Source organism: Physcomitrium patens, chromosome 7, assembly GCF_059467195.1.
Source record: "Physcomitrium patens ecotype Gransden chromosome 7, ASM5946719v1, whole genome shotgun sequence".
NCBI classification, from domain to species: domain Eukaryota; kingdom Viridiplantae; phylum Streptophyta; class Bryopsida; order Funariales; family Funariaceae; genus Physcomitrium; species Physcomitrium patens.
Genome location: NC_143416.1, coordinates 14,471,274 through 14,490,212, shown reverse-complemented (window position 1 = coordinate 14,490,212; position 18,939 = coordinate 14,471,274). Strand labels below are relative to the sequence as shown.

General features: G+C 36.7%; 4 protein-coding genes across 11 annotated transcripts; all 4 read left to right on the top strand.

Moving 5' to 3' along the window:
• Positions 1–1,204: 1,204 nt before the first annotated feature.
• Positions 1,205–2,639, top strand: LOC112284392 (large ribosomal subunit protein eL42). Its single transcript, XM_024524142.3, has 5 exons — positions 1,205–1,248; positions 1,446–1,557; positions 1,923–1,990; positions 2,269–2,343; positions 2,514–2,639. The coding sequence occupies exons 1-5, from the start codon at positions 1,246–1,248 to the stop codon at positions 2,571–2,573; spliced, it is 318 nt and encodes a 105-aa protein (XP_024379910.1). The 5' UTR covers positions 1,205–1,245; the 3' UTR covers positions 2,574–2,639.
• A 3,081-nt stretch (positions 2,640–5,720) lies between these two features.
• On the top strand, positions 5,721–10,682 carry LOC112285075 (uncharacterized). Of its 8 annotated transcripts, none has more exons than XM_090252079.1 (6): positions 5,778–5,839; positions 6,196–6,292; positions 6,878–7,250; positions 7,684–7,773; positions 7,932–9,282; positions 9,690–10,121. In XM_090252079.1, the coding sequence occupies exons 3-5, from the start codon at positions 6,971–6,973 to the stop codon at positions 9,248–9,250; spliced, it is 1,689 nt and encodes a 562-aa protein (XP_090108205.1). In that variant the 5' UTR covers positions 5,778–5,839; positions 6,196–6,292; positions 6,878–6,970; the 3' UTR covers positions 9,251–9,282; positions 9,690–10,121. The 8 variants fall into 8 exon arrangements, 7 of the variants coding, with proteins under 7 accessions (XP_024381367.1, XP_090108205.1, XP_090108208.1 ...); XR_016504236.1 differs by lacking the exon at positions 5,778–5,839 and adding an exon at positions 10,545–10,682 and having other exon boundaries at positions 5,892–6,292; positions 9,918–9,992; XM_024525599.2 differs by lacking the exon at positions 6,196–6,292 and having other exon boundaries at positions 5,721–5,839.
• Positions 10,683–11,519: 837 nt separating this feature from the next.
• Positions 11,520–12,951, top strand: LOC149988572 (uncharacterized). Its single transcript, XM_090252083.1, has 3 exons — positions 11,520–11,840; positions 12,030–12,080; positions 12,896–12,951. Exons 1-3 carry the CDS (start codon positions 11,586–11,588, stop codon positions 12,899–12,901), a joined length of 312 nt encoding a protein of 103 aa, XP_090108209.1. The 5' UTR covers positions 11,520–11,585; the 3' UTR covers positions 12,902–12,951.
• LOC112284701 (chaperone protein dnaJ 49) lies at positions 12,880–15,775 on the top strand. Its single transcript, XM_024524792.3, has 3 exons — positions 12,880–13,064; positions 13,177–14,094; positions 14,429–15,775. Exons 2-3 carry the CDS (start codon positions 13,270–13,272, stop codon positions 15,026–15,028), a joined length of 1,425 nt encoding a protein of 474 aa, XP_024380560.1. The 5' UTR covers positions 12,880–13,064; positions 13,177–13,269; the 3' UTR covers positions 15,029–15,775.
• Positions 15,776–18,939: the final 3,164 nt, after the last annotated feature.

Here is an 18,939-nt window from a genome sequence, read left to right as displayed (position 1 = left end):
CATTGCTAAAAGATCAATTATAATATATTAATTTTGATTGTATAATTTTGAACAATACAATTAATAGATATATAATGATCTAAATATGTTAGATCTCAATTAGAACTTATGATGTACTATATAACAACATGACAATCTTATTGCACCTTGAAGTTATGGAGTTTTTTACAACACTTATATGGCTATCAAATAAAATAGGAAAAAAAAAAAAAAAAAAAAAAACTCTTTAAAAATATTATTGCAAGGTTTTATTTTCTTTAATTTTAAAAACATGTATATATATTAAAAAAAATTCTACATATGTAATAAGGTCATTCAAATACGTTCTTAGCTATGGTTTTTTTCTTCTAATGTTACGTCTATCAAACTTATTATAATATATGTATTATATAAATGTCAATATACTAGTTTCTTTTGATGCAATATAATTGAAATACTTTTTAATTAAAAAATGATATTATAAGATAAAAATTTATTTATGTATTGTCTTAAAAATCCAATCATAGACTATTTACATGAGGAAATAAAAAAATAAGAAAAAAATATATATTAAGATTATAAGCAAGTATAAGAATAAAATTTCACTTATTATTTATTTATTATTTCCAATTTTTTTATAAAATATATTTAATATAATTTTCAATTGTGAATATTTTTTGTTGCAAACAAGTAATGTATCAATATCTTTTAAGTATTAAAAATATCAATAATAATATGGTTATTTAAGAATTGATTAAAAATATTATTATCATTATTCTTGTTTTAAAAAATAAATAATTTCTAATAAATATTAATAAAAAATAATAATTTTTATATTTAAAAACCTGTAAAAAACTATTATTTGAAAATTGACACTCCAATATGAGTTTTTAAAATGCAAATATATAGAAAGTTATTATTATTATTATTATTATTATATGTAATAGATATCTATTCAAAAAATATATTTTTTTCAATATGTCAGAGCATTATACCCAGAGACCGGGGATTTTTTATTTTTATTATTTTAGGGCTGGCCAGACAGCTGAAAAACGAAATGGATGAAAAACGTTGAAGTCTGAGGGCTCCCAGACTGCGTTAAACGAGGTGGCTTGATACCCGGATCAACACATTTGTGTGAGGTCCGGTTATAATCATTAAGGGTTTGCCCTAACTTTGGCCCTCAAACCACAGACCTCAGTCACTGTCTTTCTCTTTGGCTGACTGCACGTCAAGCTTCTGTGTTGGCGAGGCAAGGCGGTCACCATGGTTAGCATTCCATCCATTCCTTCTGCTCCGGACTCAGTGCATTTGTTAGTTAGGATTATTTCAAAGGTGTTACATCTTCGATGCTGCTCCTTGTGATTTGGATGGGACATGCAATGTCAGCTGTGTGAATAGTTGTTTTTGGCAATTGTTAGGTTTTACTGTTGATGATCCTCACTGAGGATTGCATGATTTGCTAGGTGAACGTTCCGAAAACGAAGAAGTCCTTCTGTCCTGGGAAGTCGTGCAAGAAGCACACCCTCCACAAGGTCACTCAGTACAAGAAGGGAAAGGATAGTCTGTACGCACAAGGTTGGTGGTTGATTTTGTCCTCGCCATTTACAGTGAAATTCAATCTGTTAGCCTTCAATGCAGCGGGTGCAATGGTGATATCTGCATTTTGATTATATCACTTTGTGAAGACTTTAGATCACTTGTAGGAGATCGTTTTTCGTTTGGAGTACAGATATGATGAAGCAACCCATTTGCTAGAGACAGGGGCAACTTTGTCTAGTCGCTGCAGTGTAAAAGGTTTTTGTTCTAGATGTTCGATTGTGCGTCAGAAGGAGGTGTCATGTGTCACCATCTGCTGATAAAATTTCGCGAATGTGATCCATTGAGGTTGTAGGCTCAAGTAACGTGAAATGATCAATATTTATATTTTTTGGACTGCTCAGGTAAGAGGCGTTATGACAGGAAGCAATCTGGGTATGGAGGTCAGACGAAGCCAGTCTTTCACAAGAAGGTTTGTTTTGCCTCACAACCGCAATGTATCCCGATGCATTTCCGTGGCTTCTTTATTTTGATTTTCGTTTTTACAAAATAATTCGTCTTCTTTGCAATTTTTTAAGCATGAGGTATTGCAGTCCAGTTTGGTTTAAAGGCTTTTGAATAGTTCGGATAAAGCGCCGGTTATCTCATAATCCTGGAGTTTCGGGGTTTCAAATGTGGGGCAAATGTTGTTATATTTGGACTATGCTTTCGTGTATCTTTTTACCGATTTATGTTGTCTTGGAATCTCAGGCTAAGACTACCAAGAAGATTGTGCTGAGGTTGCAGTGTCAGGCTTGCAAGCACGTGACACAACATCCCATTAAGGTGATTTAATCCGTTTTATCTTAGTTTTCGGCCATTTACATTTGCCTAGGAATAAGTGTCCGACTTCTATGCATAATTGGGACTCAAGTTATTTTATTCACATTCTATTATCTCTTGCCTCTTCCTCGCTATTCACTAGCCTGACGCGCACGTTTTTATGTAATCAACAGCGATGCAAGCACTTCGAGATTGGTGGAGACAAGAAGGGGAAAGGAACACAACTCTTTTAGATATAATGCTTTACTTTGTATTCCGAGAAATTATGAAGCAGGAACATACTTTTCAGTAGTTGCAAATTATGTTTTCAGATTGTGTTTGAAGCACGTGTGTATCATTTTCTGGTGTGAGAAGGATGGAAATTTTTTATGCGTTCTTTGATTTGATTTGCATCGAATGGGTAACCTTCAGTATCAAATCCAAGAGCTTACGGGACTCTCGTTCTTTTTGAAACAACGTAGAGTTCTTTGCTAGCCTAGAAAGGAGACATTGACGAACCCCAAGCCTTATTGAGCCGTACGAAATGAGTAAGTTCTGGAACACTGGACAAAGATGCCACTGTCACATTCGCAATAATGGAATAATAGAATTATTGTTTTGTGTGCTCCACGCCCCGAGAGAGTCTAGTCCAGGACATTGTCAGGCAACTGTTCCTCTCACAATTTCTTGATTTCACGTCATCCATTTGTTGTTTCCTAGTGTATGAGTTATCATGATACTGCTTATCCCTACGTTGTATTCGATGACCTCTCATTCTGTGGTCGATTTGTGGAGTATTGGTCATTTTTCAGAACAGTGCAAAGAGTTTTGAATATTGTATTACCAACATTGTGGGTATTCATAGCTGCTAGACTCACGCTTCAGGAGTGTGATCCTTCGCCGCAAGTTGGACTGATTCTGATCATTCAGGTTTCAACCATTGCAAGTCACTCTAGTTGGTTGAAGTCAGGAATAAACCTTAGCATGTTCGGTAAATAAGAGAATGTTGCTCTGTACTAATTGTAGAAACTTGGTTGATGAAGTTTCTTCTAACTAGGAACTAAATCTTTCAGCTGCATCTTGACACTTAATATTTGTGATTTCTATTTTGGTAAATTTAAAAGGATATTTGCTGAAATCATTTGTTTTTGAATGTTTGGAGTAAAAGAAATGTATATTGCTTTGCACACAACATACATTGCTGAAATTTTTTTGATTAGCAATACCTGAAAATGACACTAAATAAAATACAAACATATGTACATATGTATGCATATATGTATATATAAAGATATTTTTAATAAATTAGACCTTATGAACACCTAAATATTGTGCAATAATTTTGCTAAGTATATCAAATTAATAGTTGATATAAATTGAAGTACTTTGATAATAGTAATGTAAAAATATATTATTGATTATTTATTTATTTTCACTTGTCACCATTTTTGTGGTCTTATTTAAGCAATTTAAAAATATTAAAGATATACTTCATTGAAACTTTATTTCTTTTTCTTTTACTAAAAAATTAGTTCTTTATGATTTTTCATATAAACATTGATATATCAAGTGCTAAAAACTAATCACAAAGTATATAATCTAAACCAAATACAAATTACAATCAATTCACTAAAGCAAAAGTTGTTATATAAACATGATTGGATATTAGTCATGAGGTAGGATATTGGTCATGGGATTATGTTTGTACCAATTGGTCTTCTTTGTTTTGTATGAGGTGAGAAGAAAGAGGTTGCTACCATGTTTTTGTGTAATTAATGCCAACGTAAGTGGCATATGGCATACTTGATGCCACCTCTTTCAACTCTTCCTTGAAAAGTTTGGATTTGTTCTTGTTGTAAGAAGTCTTCTAGCTATGTCTTATCTATTGATAAGGATTGAAGATTTTGACTCTTATGTTTGTCATACATTTTAGTAGTCTAATTACAATAATATCAACTTGGATGAGTATAATTTTGCAACAATATCATTATGGCATTCGTCTTCAATTACATGTGTTTTATAATCTAAGTTAAGTAAAGGGGCTCCTAATTAGTTAGAAAAGGATATAACATGGCATGGATAGGATATTTGTATTATTTGCATATAGAGATATGTAGATGGAGTCGTTTTTGGATTTTTTTTAGAATTTAGGTTAAGGTAGTGGTTCATGTGGGATCCACCATAGAATCCTCAAGAAAGACTTAGGGCAATTATCATGGTGGATCCACCTCTAGAATCTCTAAGATACTACTAAAATTTGGATATTTACAATGAAATATTATGATTAAAATTTTCAAGACTTAGAATATTTCCACAAAAATATTCACATTGTTTGCAAATTAAATCATGTTTGTCTTATTTTGTGTTGAAAAGCACAAAGTGAAACTACTTTTTTTATAGAACAAAGATATGTTGTTGCTAATATAAAAAATATATTTATATTTGAAAAAAAGAAGAATATATGAATTTTTAAAATCAATGATCTTTTAATATTATAATCATACATACATACATTTATTATGATTAATGCATATAATGCATGATATTTAAACATTGTGTTTTGGTTTTTATATTGAATTTGCTTATTGCATTGCAAGGTGATAGTGTGCACTCCACACCCTTGCATTGTGATCTCGCTATTGCAATGTTGTTTAAAAAAAGAAAAAAACAAAAACAAAAACACCAAATCACATACATCCAATGAGATTTGGCATGTGATACCACATCACATGATAGTTGTTATATAAGCATGATTGGTATACACACCACATCAAGTACTACAAACCAATCACAAAGTATGTAATCAAAATCAAATACAAATGCATAACCAACACACTCTCCAATACCTCCTTTGAAACAAGACCAGATTTTCTAAGATCTAAAACCTTACTAAATCCATAGCAACAAAGATCTCAACACAATGTAAGACCAAGCACACTAGAATAAAACTGAAAGATACTAAATGGAATGGAAATTCAAAGATAGGACTGTATAGAAGAGAATAGAACCAAATATTCTAAGTAGCATGAATTTTTGAAGTGTACAAATACTGTAGAACTAGTTGTAATAACAACACTTCTTTGGAGTTAAATGATTAATTGAATAAGCTTGAGCATCAATGAAAACAACTGCAGACAGTAGTTGGCAACTTGCGAACACAGAAAGACATGCCTCTCACTGAAAGTATGGAGCAGAGCAGTGGAGATTGCACGCAACCATAATCCAGAAAATAACAAAAAAAAATAAAAATAAATTATATGTATATATATATATATATATATATATATCCAAAAAAAAAAATCAAACTGTGGTTAGAAGCAAAACCCCATGCCATTGATCACAAAGTGTCCCTCCACCACGGCATCACCTTCTCCAACTTCTACTTTAAAGCATCAGACAACAGGGTACCAACACAACCCCGTGACCAGTGTCCCACCTCGTGACGCCCAGTGAAATGAATTCAGCGCAGGCAGCGAGTTTAGCACTCCAATGCTGGATCTCTTCCCGGCTAATTCTGAGGGTGGGTTGCTTACATTAGCCCATTTCTGTTTTGGCAATCTAGACACTCGGGTTGAGTTTTAGGATTTGGAATTGCATTATCATGGCTACGGTGGTTCCGAATTTTCTCCCAAGTTTGCATGTATCGTGCCAATGCGGACCACTTTTCGGAGTCCCCTAATTTTTCTGGTGTGGTGCAAGATTAGGGGAGTGAGCAGTGCACGTCGGATTGTGCAGTGCCACTTGTTAAGTCGGTTTGCTTTTTCTAAGGCTGGCTTTTTGTCACCTCTTTGTAGATCGTGCGCACCCCTCTTTGTGTTACTACTTCGGTTTGAGAAGGTGGCTCACTCCTCCTCACCGTGTGCCTTCACATCTCAGGCTGTGTGGAGATTGTGCGAATCGAGTACACTTACTACGTTTTAGCCGTCGGTTTGGCTTTCGTGAGCTTGGAGCATTTGAATGAGCCATCTGGGCGGTAAATACCATCACGGTTTTGTGGGGTGTCGAGGATGCTCTTTAAATGATGCAGAGAATTTGAGCACTTTTTTTTTTTTTTCTCCTAAAAATGTGCCATGTTTGCAAGCGTTTCTCGAATCCAGAGGTAGAGCTTGAAGCAATGATTGGACTTGCTACTCAGTTTGAGGATTTTCTCTTAGGTTTAGTGTTTCTGTAGGTTTGAACATTATACCCGTCGACGCGGTTGCTGAATGCGCGAAGCACAGACTTGAGTGAGTTGTCGCTCTCAAGTTGCGGAGATGCCTCGCGTGATTCTGCCGCTGTGGTTGTTAGTTGCTATTCAAATCGCGCAATCATGAAAGTTGGTTTGTGTTTACTGAAAGGGATCTCCGGGGACTTGGGGACCATGTTCTTTGCTTAGGGTAGGAAATCGTGGTGCTCGGTTGGAACATAGATCGCTAGTTTTTTCTACTTCTGTGAATATCCAAGGGCCTTTTGCTACAAAAATGGAGCCTGTTTGTGACACGAAGTTAGTCTGTAAGTCTTAGAAGTTGTGGCTATTTCATAGCTTGAAGCTGATGGGTTTGTATATTGGCGATTACAGAGACTATGAGACAAAGTTCGCATTCTCGCTGATACCATAAAGTCTTAGGAGTGCGCAGAGGATCGCCTGACTCTTTCGAGTTCTGACTTCAAAATGTATCGTCACCACTCTCCGCGCTACCAAGGGGCGAAGGGCTTGAAAGTAAAGCATGTTCTACAGATCGCCATACTTACAGTTATATTGACCTGGGTGGTGTATGAGCTGAGCCGCATCCAGAAATCCTCACCTTCCGATGGGCAGGACAGATCATCCTTACAGGCTACGATTCCAGAGCCACTTTCAGGGCGGAAGGTGCTAAAACCAAGAGACAAACCTGGGAAGTTAGACTGGGAGCTTGAGATAGATGACACAACGACGAAGTCTTCATCTGAAGGTGCTGCATCTTGCTCTTCACCTGATCACCAAGTACTCAGAGATAGTTTTATCTCACTATCACTTCGTCCAAGTTTTTTGGTGAGGTTATGAATTGGAGAAGAATTTACCACTTATGAGCAGCATGGATAGGGGTTCAGTAGCGTTTGAGTAGAGACTCAAACTGTCTTTCTAGGGGATTTGATTTAATCATTATGGTTAGCTTGAGCCTTCATTGCTCAGTATAGAGTGCTTTTATCGCTGGTGGTTTGTGAGCGAATTCCTCCGGGATCCCTATTGCCTCGTTACGTTATTTACATTGCTTTTGTTTCGAGTCGACTATACATTCTTACTGGTTTTTGTTATTTAAGTTTTTCCGCTCCGTAATTGGCTTGTATCTCTCGTTTTAGTTGAGTTTGCGAATCTTGAATTAAATGCTGGGGGGTTGTCAGCAGAGAATTTAGTTTGGTCCAAATCTGGGGAGGATCCCGCGATCAAAGAGCAGGCCTTGTATGGAATGGATATAGGTCAAACCACTGACAAAGGTAATATATATAATGTTGTGGAAAAACTCCTCTTACAGGTCATTGACGGTATGTAGTATCACTGTATGTGTTTCTTGCTGGTTTTTGAAAGATTTATTTATAGCTTAGGTCTCACTTCAGTAGGAAACACAGAGTGTCTCAGTAAAATTGTGTGGCAGATGAAAAGAGCCTCGAGGAGGAAGCACAAGCGAACGACGATGCAGATGGGCGTCGTGATGTGGGAACAGATTTTGCAGACACCAAGAATAAGGAAAGCTTGGCTGGTGACGAGGACAAGAAAGGGGAGGAAACTGAGGAGGTCACATATATGGAAGCGTATAATGCTGACTCTGGTCTCAAAGCCAAGCTTGATAAACAGGATGAAGTTGAAGCTGATGACACTTCACGAAGTCGTTTGAAGGAGAGGGATAACCCTGCAACAGGCAACTTGAAGGAAGACGACGGAATCTCTGACCAGGAAGTTACAGAGAGCAACGTGAGCACTCAAGATGAAGTGGAGGATGAACAAGTGGATCCAAATGCTCAATTTAAAGAGCACCCTGAGTTGAATGTAGACAACTTGGAGGAGAATAAGGGCTCTCTAGAAGTTGAAGCCAAGGAACAAAGATTGAAGAAGATGGTTGATACGCAAACACAAGGAGAACATTTTCGCTATGAACCGACGGAAGAAAACATTTTGACTCAGAAGCAAGGTGAAGAAGAGAAGGCAGAAGAGAAAATCGATGCACAGTTGGACCAGCAGAACGGCACTTTGCCTCGGTCCGAAGAGCAAAATGTATCAAAGAATGAGGCCGAGGTCAAAATTCATACACTTTCTCAAGAACAAGAGAAAATACAGGAGACCTTAGATTTAAATGACACTGTGTCTGGAACTCAGAAGTACGTAGCAGTAAAAGACGAAGAGGATTTGGAGAAGGCTGATGCTACCCAAACCCTGAAGGAGCCTCAGAAGGCTGCTAATGGAAGTGACAGTTCAACTCTAGTGTCTGAGGATGAGAGCAACAAGTATGTGCAACCGAAAGAAGATGATGCTGACCAAATGGATACGAGTGATAATCAGGATCAGGTGGCAGATGCAGAGAGGCTTCAAACCTCCCAATTGAAGCATACAGCAAATGAAAAGGAGGAGGCACAAGATCAGGATAATGAAGAAAAGGAAAATGATAAGGTTGAGGACCTTGAGTTACAAACAACTACTGAGCAGAAGAGTGATAGCTCTCTAGAAACCAAGCAAGCAGAGCAACAAGAGCCAGAGTTGGAAACTGATAGCAAAAATGCTGAAGATTCAAGTGATTCTTCTAGCGAAGAGGTGAAGCGTAGGGAAAAACATGACAGTGCAGTGACCGCAAATATGGATGCGTCTACAGTGGAGGAATCTAAGATAGAAGATGAAGTTTCCAAGAACGAGATATTGAACCAAGTGACTGAAAGTAATACAGCCGGAAGTGGGGATTTCACCAAGGAATCTAACGTCTGATCAAAGGGACACTAATGCACAAGCAGTAGAAGGTAACCTTGTGCGAATGCCACCTCTTATTTTTATTTTAATGATTTGAGGCCGATGCCTTGGTTTTGAAGAAAGGCAATTGTGTCTTACTTGGGCTTTCAACCTAATTTTCACCTTACGTGGCTTCTTCTTTCTAAATTCGGTTTTATACTATATCTGCCGCTAGATTGGGTTCAAGGCACCCACATATCAGTAGACGTTAGAAAATAGACTGATACTTAAGCACTGCATGAAGTGGAAGCTGTGTGCTATTGTTAATTTTCTTCCTACATTATAATTGTTTTTGTCTTCTAAAAATCGATACATCAATTTTTTTGATAACATATGTTTCATTATCTGGTTTAAGTTTCTTCTTTTTTCTTTTTTGCCTTCAGTTTGCTTATTTTAACTTTGTGCATTTGATATGTAGCTTAAAATTAAGTCTCCTTACAATCGAGCAACCTGTTTTGGAGAAAGACCGCAAGACCTAGGAGGAATGATGAGTATTTTAATGATGATTATGAAGCATTTCAGACACGGTTTAGAAGTCTATAGAACAGAAACAGAGAATTAGGGAGACTCAATCACACAAAGATACAGCGCAGCATTGATTTTCTGCAGTTCAAATTGCAGCTGAAAGCTCCAGTTTATATCACAGGTTAAGTTGGATTCCTCTATTCATTTTCCAGCAAGGCGTCAATCCTCATCTACTTCAACAGTCTGTTCTTACGAGGTGATGCTCATTGCTTCCACATTTTCTATAGATTTCTTAGGCTTGATCCCTGAGTTTATGAACTCATACTTCTAGCTCAATTTTTTTTCATCAATCAATGCTTCCGCAAATAATTAGTTTACTGCCCAATTTGTTTGATAATCATTTGTGTGTTTTGTGCTTGATATGTTTAGAGACCATTCTTATGAGGGAAATATAGACAGTTCATAGACGTTTTCAAAAAAAACTCTCAGAAACGTGATCTGTATGTAAAAATCTTATCAAATCCGTGCATAATATATTACGTTAGATATAAACTTCCTAAATATATTAAGATAAAAGCTGATAACAATAGTTAAAGCATGTAACATTATGTTGTATCAGATTTAGCATTCTACTTGTATAAATTTATAAACATGGCATAGTTTGTTTTTAGGTTCTTTTAAGTTTTATTACAATATCCTTGAGTCTAATATTGCCAATAACGTAGTTTGAATCCAAAGTTGAATCTGTAACAGTAATTCAATTTGGAAGTAATATGATTTAGTGCTAAAAACATGAAAGTGCATGCAGGTGCTGTAAATTTGGCTAGATTAGCGGTTAGAGACAATTTTTGCACGCACGAATAAGTGGAATTTTGTTTTGCTTATTGTCATTATTACTAGGCTTGTATTATGTATAGAAGAACCAAATTTATTTTTTGTAACCGCCAATAGTGTTAAATAAAAAAGGGGAATATTAAATCGACCCAAGTAAATCTTAAATTGACCCACCTTTGCATTTACTGCTTTTTATCATCCTGCTCATTCACTGCACTCCAAAAATCACTCTCTTTGATTAACAAGGTCACAAAAAGAGAAAAAAACTCAATTGATTTGGCCACTCATTGGATATGCATTAGAATCACATAATATAATTGTAAATTGTGAATGAGGAAACAAACTCAAAAGATGTAAAATTGAGTGATTGGTGAGGAATACATAACTTGACAATGAGAGTAAAAGTGGGTAGAATTAATATTTTTCTTGAGTTGATTTTATATTCTCCTTTAAAAAATCAACCATAATAAAAATATTTACTAATTAGTAAAGTATTGTTATGGCAAATGAAGTGTATAATCATGCTTGTTTTATTAAACTCAATTTAGACCTAAGAGAGGATCATGATGTAATGTAATTGATGTTTGTATATTATTTCTTCACTTTTAATTTCGGATGTTACAATGCACTTTATCCAATCATCAAATTTTCAACCTTAGTGTCATGTTTTAGATAGCCACATAATCCTTGGTTCTTGAATGTAGGACTTTGCATCTATTTGTATTATATTCTTTTATAAAATTAAAAATTTCTTTATTTCAATCAACATGGAAATATTAAAAAAGTGCAACTCTCCCATAGAAATTTGGCCCATTCCAGACCAATAGTCGGACCGCATTTCGGCTCCCCATCAAACCCATCGAAGGCAATTCCGAATCTTTAGCCGAACCTCTTGGCTCCAGGATTCCAGATCCGAACCCAAAAATCTCGAACCTGCACGGCTCCTCCACACAACACCGACCTCGGCGTCCAAGTAGGTCTGGACCCTACCAACCCACTGTGCGTCTCGACTGCCATGCCTGGCCCGAACCTGAACCGTCCAGGCCCGGTAACTCGTCTCTCTCCTTGGGCTTGCGGTGGACGCGCCAGGCGGCTGCGTTGCCCCTCGCACGCCATCGTCGAAGGGGAGCAGAGCGCAGGAACGCTCCCGATAGCACCAGTGGTGAGGCCTGCTGCTTCGCGATTTCGTTTCCTACAGTGTGCATGCTTCCCTTTCAGCTTTTCAGCGCCCGTTTTGGCTCAGTATTCGCTTGGTATTTACGTTTTCCAGGTCTCGACTCGAATTGTCCCGAATATGAAGGAAGCTACTATTTTCGTTTTCATAGGGCTTAATTTAATTTAATTTAATTATTTTTTAAGCTAGGGAGGCAGTATTTTGGTCATTGTTGAGGGGTTTGGTTTCGATTCGTGGTGAGATTTTGAGAATGTTTTACAGATTCGTGATTGTTGCGGTGAGCAGATGTTTAATCCACTGATTGTAGACGCAGCCGCCCTTTTGCGGTCGCTTCAGGTACGATTCGTGTGTACTGCCTTCTTTTTCTGGATTGCAAATACCGAGTTGCACTTTGGATACACTGAATGTGTTTGTAGTTGTGGATTATAGATTCTGGAAGTTGGTGGAGGATATTGTTTCAGCTACATGTTGCGCATGATGTGTAGCATGGTTTCCATACTTGTTCATTTCGATCTCATTCTTCTAAACTGGTGTAGCAATTCGTGAAATTAGGGATTTATAGATGTCTATTTTATGGTCATTGTTTTTTCAATATTATTTTATCTATTTTTTTTTTCATGATTTTTAGATCTAGGAAGTGCTCAATCTTGAACTGCCCGAATGAGAAGTTTCTCTGCTTTAATATTCTTTGTTAGTAAGAAATATGGCCTTCCATAAGGCATCAACCTATTCCAGCAGGCTTTTTGGAAACTAAATCATCAGAGGATTTTCCCTATCCTCCTGTATCCACAGCGGATTACTGTTTTCACAATTACTTCGCTGCCTTTCTCCAATCCGATATCAGAGTTCGCGAGGTTTTGGTCACAATCTCGGTCTTCATGTAATGTCTCACGTCTTTGCATTTAGAGTGCTTCACATTCTTGCAGTTTTATTTGTGTCGCTGCTTGTTTCACCATGTTCTACATCTTCCTATACTTCTTAAGTTTTCAGTTCCTCTGTCAGATTGGAAAGTTGACATTTTTCTTCCGAACACTACATAAAATTCGCTCTGAGAAATCAGAATCTGCTACTACATGCTTTGGGATTGCTAATTGCGATGCGTGTCATCACATCTGCTTAACATTGTTGCATGTAGGGTGTTCTGGTGACAGGGGTAAGTGCCCCCTTGGTGAGCGAATTCATCAATAGATCGAAATTTTGCACTGAAGACCAGAGAAAGCACAGCTCTTGTCAACAGCCGGCCGGCAGAGCAAAGTGCGGGCATCAGTTCTGCCGTGGTATGGATGCGTTCCACTGATGGACGAGTAGGGGAAGACAAAGGTACTGCTTCGTGAATTAGACTCGTGGTTAGTCGTGACGTGCAATTCTTCTTGGTGGCTTGTTGTAGGTCGGCGAAGGTGTTAAGCCCTTACATGGCTGCGGTGTCGTGCAGGTTAAAGAGCGGTCGAGAGAAAGCTTCGTGGATTTTTTTTGAGAACTGTTCGTTCAAGAGATATTGCAGTTGGCTCTGAGCGGAGGGCCAGCTATGGATGGGAATAAGGACGAGGGTTTGCGATGCATGAGGATGGGTGAGAGTGCAATGAAGTCGGGCAACAAAGCTCGCGCATTGAAGTTTTTAAATATGGCGAAGCGGATATATCCGAATCCTCAAGTGGACGCATACCTGCGGGAGTTGGAGGAAGAAGAAGAACCTGCTGCTGCGAAGAACTCTGCGAGCGAAAGGGAGTCCAAATTCTCCGCAGGGGCAGGCAACGGAGTGCACGTTGGCAAGGGGAATAAGGACGAGGGTAAGGGGAATAAGGACGAGGGTTTGCGATGCATGCGGATGGGTGAGAGTGCAATGAAGTCGGGCGAGAAAGCTCGCGCATTGAAGTTTTTGAACATGGCGAAGCGGATATATCCGAATCCTCAAGTGGATGCATTCCTGCGGGAGTTGGCTGAAGGAGAAGAACCTGCTGCGGCGAAGAACTCTGGGAGCGAAAGGGAGTCGAAGTTCCCCGCAGGAGCAGGCAACGGAGTGCACGATGGCAAGGGGAGGGCGAATAGCGTGCCTCGGAGTAGATCGGTGAACGCGGAGGGCGAGGCGAATGGAAATGAGGAAGGGAGGAGGAGCGGGATTCCTCGCAGTAGGTCGACCACGTCGGTGTCGGATGCAACGCCCGAACAGATCGAGATCGTTCGTCGCATTCGGAGGACGAAGGATTACTACGAGATTTTAGGGTTGACGAAGACGTGCTCGGAAGGGGAGGTGCGGAAGGCGTACCGGAAGCTGTCGCTAAAGGTTCACCCGGACAAGAACAGCGCACCAGGAGCGGAGGAGGCATTCAAATCAGTGTCGAAAGCATTTCAGGTTGGTGCAGAAGGGGCTGCGTACGGACTGGCTGGTTATTCTGACAGCGTGTTTGTGTGCGCTTGGTCCACGAGTACATTTGCAATGCAGTTTGCTGGCGTTAGCATAATTGGTCGTGCTTTCTTTAGTTGTATGATGTGACGAATACCCTACTCTGTATGGTATGTAATTTTGAACTTGATGCTGGTAGCTCAAGAGTGTGTCGTGTTTGGGAGCATGTGACGCCTCGTATTTGAAGATTTAGTGAGGGTGTTAGGTTGGAGAGAATTAGTGTTCCGTACGATGTTCATCGAAACGTGACGTTGTGTTTGTGTTGCATCGGTGTATGAGAAAGGTTTTGAGCGATGCGGATCTTCGAGACAAGTTTGACAGGGATGGGCCCGACGAAGATATCCAGCACGTCAGGCACAGACATAGCGCTAGGCAGTACGGAGGAGCACCTGTTTATTACGAGGACGTGTTTGATGCGAATGACATATTCAACTCGTTCTTCTTCGGCATGCAACAACCGAACGGCAACTCCCGCAGGGCACAATTCGTGCGGACACAGGCCCCCCATTTCACACAGGCACAGCGAGGAGAGGCGCACTCCATCAACCTGCTGAGCCTGCTACAGCTTCTACCGATCCTGATTCTGTTGATCGTGTCTCTGTTCCCGTTCTCGCAACCGGTGTTCAACTTGATGTCAGTAGCTCCGTACCAGATCCAACGCAAGACGGCGGAGCATGAGGTGCATTACTACGTGAAGTCGCACAACTTCGACAAGGAGTACCCACCGGGAAGTGCGGCGCGACGCAAAGTGGAAGGGCAGGTAGAGAGCGAGTACAGAGACATACTTGTACAGAATTGTCGAATGGAGCTGGGCATGAGAAGGTGGGGTCAATCGTCGGAGACGCCGAACTGCGACCGACTGAAACGGTTCGATAGGTCGTGACATGTACATGTATGTGGTAAGCTTTAGCAACTAAAGGAATGACGGTCATTTTTGAGATTATTCTGCATGGCACACCAGAGCGTAGGGAGCACTTGGTGGAATAAAGACTCTGCTCGACCCGCCTTCCGTCAGTGACGGATCTCTGAGGGTGTTGCTACACAGCGCACCAGGTCGATGCAGTGAATGTTGGACGTTTTGGCCCTTGTGGAAACCATAGCAGGTCCGTGCTCGTCGGACTGTTTTGCGTTCTACGATGGTGATGGTTTCTTCAGTGATCGAATGGGTAGCATCAAACTGCAATTTCTACTGAACATTTTGCCTCGATACTCAGGTGGCATTCTGTATCGACAGCTTTTAGCGGTAAAGCCTGATGGATTGTTTAGTGGAAACTTGTGTCAAATGACGTTGTCGGTAGGCGTTCAGCCTGATAGTCTTCAAATAATTCGTATGGAGGAAGCGTTCTGTATACCGAATATTGGAGATTGAGATGGTCACCATGGGCTGATCAGACCATAATCTGAATGGTTGGAGTAAGGCCGGATTCTCGAAGGTGAGTGTGACTCATTCACCAGGTATTTTAGGTTTTAATCTTATGGGTAGAAGCTCTGAGCGTAATTCTGGTTGGATTACTTGTCATATACTCTCTAGTGTTTTGAAATATGAAATACCATTGTAGTCTCAAACTATCTGAGCAACCCACCTAAATGCAAGTGGCAGATGAAGCCTCTTTACATTGTTTATTTTCAACTGTCGGGTTGAGCATTGAGTTGACACCACCAAAAGCTTTTCTTCCTTTTGAATCTTTTTTTAGTATGTACTTGAAGAAGAAGAAAGTTCATTCAAAGAATTTAAATGGTGCAATTAACACTCCTATTTGAGGTTTGTTGAGTGAGATTGATTTATTTTTCTTTTATTAGTAAAACAATTCAAATTTGTCTTTTTAAAATTAAATAACATTCAATTCAACTTTTATTTTTAAAAAATATTTAAAAATTTATGTTTTAATATGAGTATATATGTACAAATTGATGTCTTACAAATACATGAAAATGGTACATAATTATGGGCAAAAAGAATAGCTTTGTATCTATTTAATTTGAATGTGAAGCTATAAATAAGTCTAATTAGTTTTAGCTGCAATTTTAGTCTCATCTAATACAAGTTAGAATATGGTTGTAAATAATTTTAAATTAGTTTGTTTGATTTTATTTATTTATATTATTTGTAAAATTTAGAATTTCACACATTATAAGAATTAATGTTGAATGTTGTTGTATGGTGTGATTTATGATTTGGGAATACACGGGGTATCTAGCTATAGAGAGTTTAACATTAACTTATTGACCAAGCTCTAATAAGTGATTTATTCTTAATATAGAAGACAAATAAACACAACAATATGAAACGATATTATACTAGTAAAAATCCTTTATATTTAAGAAGGTTCGTGCATAAGGCTTTTTAAAACATTTAGAAATGCCTTATCTTTTGCTATATCAAGTCGTAACTAATCATTTACTAATAAATTAGATTTTCAATAATCTCAAAGAAAATCCATAATTTCCTTTCAAAAATTCATCTTTATATCATAATTTTGTCATAGCTTCATATCTTTATCTTTAACATATATATAAAGTCTTGGTTTTCAAAAACCCTTTTACTTTGCATAAAATGTTCAAATTGTAGCAAAATCCTTTCAATATATATATATATATATATATATATATATAGTTGTAAAAGATTTTTTTCTCCAAACTTTTAAACTTCATATTTCTTGATCCAATCATTCAATTTTTTCAAATTTTTAGATAATGTAGCGTTTATTCTTAAGCTTTATCACAAAAAAAAATGAACCATAAATTTATTACAAATCATCTAGTATCTTAGAAACCCTAGCAGGTGCTCTAAACTTTAATTTACAAGCACCTGAATACTATTTTTTTCATATCTCAAAATCCAAAATTCAAATGCTACAAAATTTGGTATGTAGCTTTATAACATAGTATTACACATTTGTGAAATTTTTTAGCCAAAGATTCATCCAAATGCTTGAGATATGGCTAGAACTGAACCCTTCATGAAATTGGTTCATTGACAAATCTCAATTTGGAAGCACTGTCTTTAAGTAGTCATTGCTCCTCTAAATCAATTCTAAACCTTTTGTTTTTTGTATGCAAAATGTAGTCCTTTAAATCAATTTTCAATTAATTAATTTAATCTTCAAAAGTCCTTCATATGTGTATGCTATGCCCTAAAGAGTGACAATAGGTACAAAATTAATACCTTGACTTTAAGCGCCTATATCTCATTCTCAAAAATTCCAAATCGCACAAAATCTATACCAAAACCATTTTCAAAATCTTAAATTTAATGATCCTAACCTTTGATGTTCAAATGTCCTCAAAAGAGTAACCTTAATTCCTAATAAGGCCTCAGGCAATCTCTTTGAAGTCCATTGGGTATGACTTTTGGCCAATAAGAATGGAGATTTTTATCATCCATCTTCATTCATCCATATGGATGGCCTAATTATCCTTTTTTATACAAAAAATCCTCCTCTAATCCTTTTTCAAATAAGTTTTACATTGTATGTGCCTTAAATACCAAATTAAAGAAATAAAACAAGATTTTAGGAGTCACCAATGTCTAATAAAGGTGGCTCTAAATATATAAAAATATTATCAACATAAAAATCAACCTCAATAATAGCCTTTTTAAACTAACTACTTCAAAATAGCAATTTAATCATATTTTCTAATCAACTAAAATCTAATAACATGGCTCTCATTACATTACATAATAAATTATATATATATATATATATATATGCATTATTTTCACATGGTAGGTGAACCACAATATGACAACATGTAAAATTGTGCATATTAAAGTAGAGCTAAGTTCCAATGATATCAAAAATAAAATAATATTAATTTTGAAAATAAATTCTAATGAAAATATAAAAATAAACAATGTATAGAACTTAAGAAGTATTAAAAATAGAAGGTAAATTCTTCCTAATAATAACTTAATATTATTTATATTTTTTTATTAATTATATATAAAGTTATAATCTATTTTTTAAAAATAAATAATAATTTCATATAAAGTTATTTTCTAAAAATAAATATTTATAGAAATAGAAGTTGATACAAATATTGTTTTAAGAAAAATAGAATCTTTATTCATTGCATATTTTATGGATAAAAGAATTCTATAATAATCAATTTTTGTAATAAATTATAAAAGTTTGAATTGTCAAATATAATTAGACAATATTACTATTCTTTATATACCATTTTTTTTTACAATTATATGTGCTATATTGAATTATTTGTTTAAAAAAACTTAATCTTAGAGTAATAATTTTAGATTTTTAAATTAAGTTCAATGGGAGACTCTTTAAGTTCTTGAAGGAAAGAAAAAATAGTTTTTGATTCTCTACCAAAGTAATATTTTTTCTTATAGAATCTATGAAGAATCCTTTAATAAAGATGTCTTTTGAAGATGCCATATAAGAATTTGAAATTTTTTGATTATGACCAAACAATAAAATATAATATAATTTACTCAAAAAATACATAATATATATCCAAGTTTAAAAATTGAGACAAATGATTTCATTTATATAAATAATAGTACAAATATTGATTGATGACACTTGTTTCATGAATTTATAAATAGATTTTTTTTCCTAATATCCTAAAAAATAATGAACTAAATGATCTTCTTTAAGCAATCTAAGACCATAAAAGACCATATTTCAATATAAAACTATTGAATCAAGTAGCAAAAAAAAATTGTTTAAGTCTTAGATCATACTTTGATGTTTTTGCCATTATTAAAAGGTGGTGGTGAATACTTGTCATATTGCTCATAAAAAGGTATGTCATTTATTTATGAGAGAATCA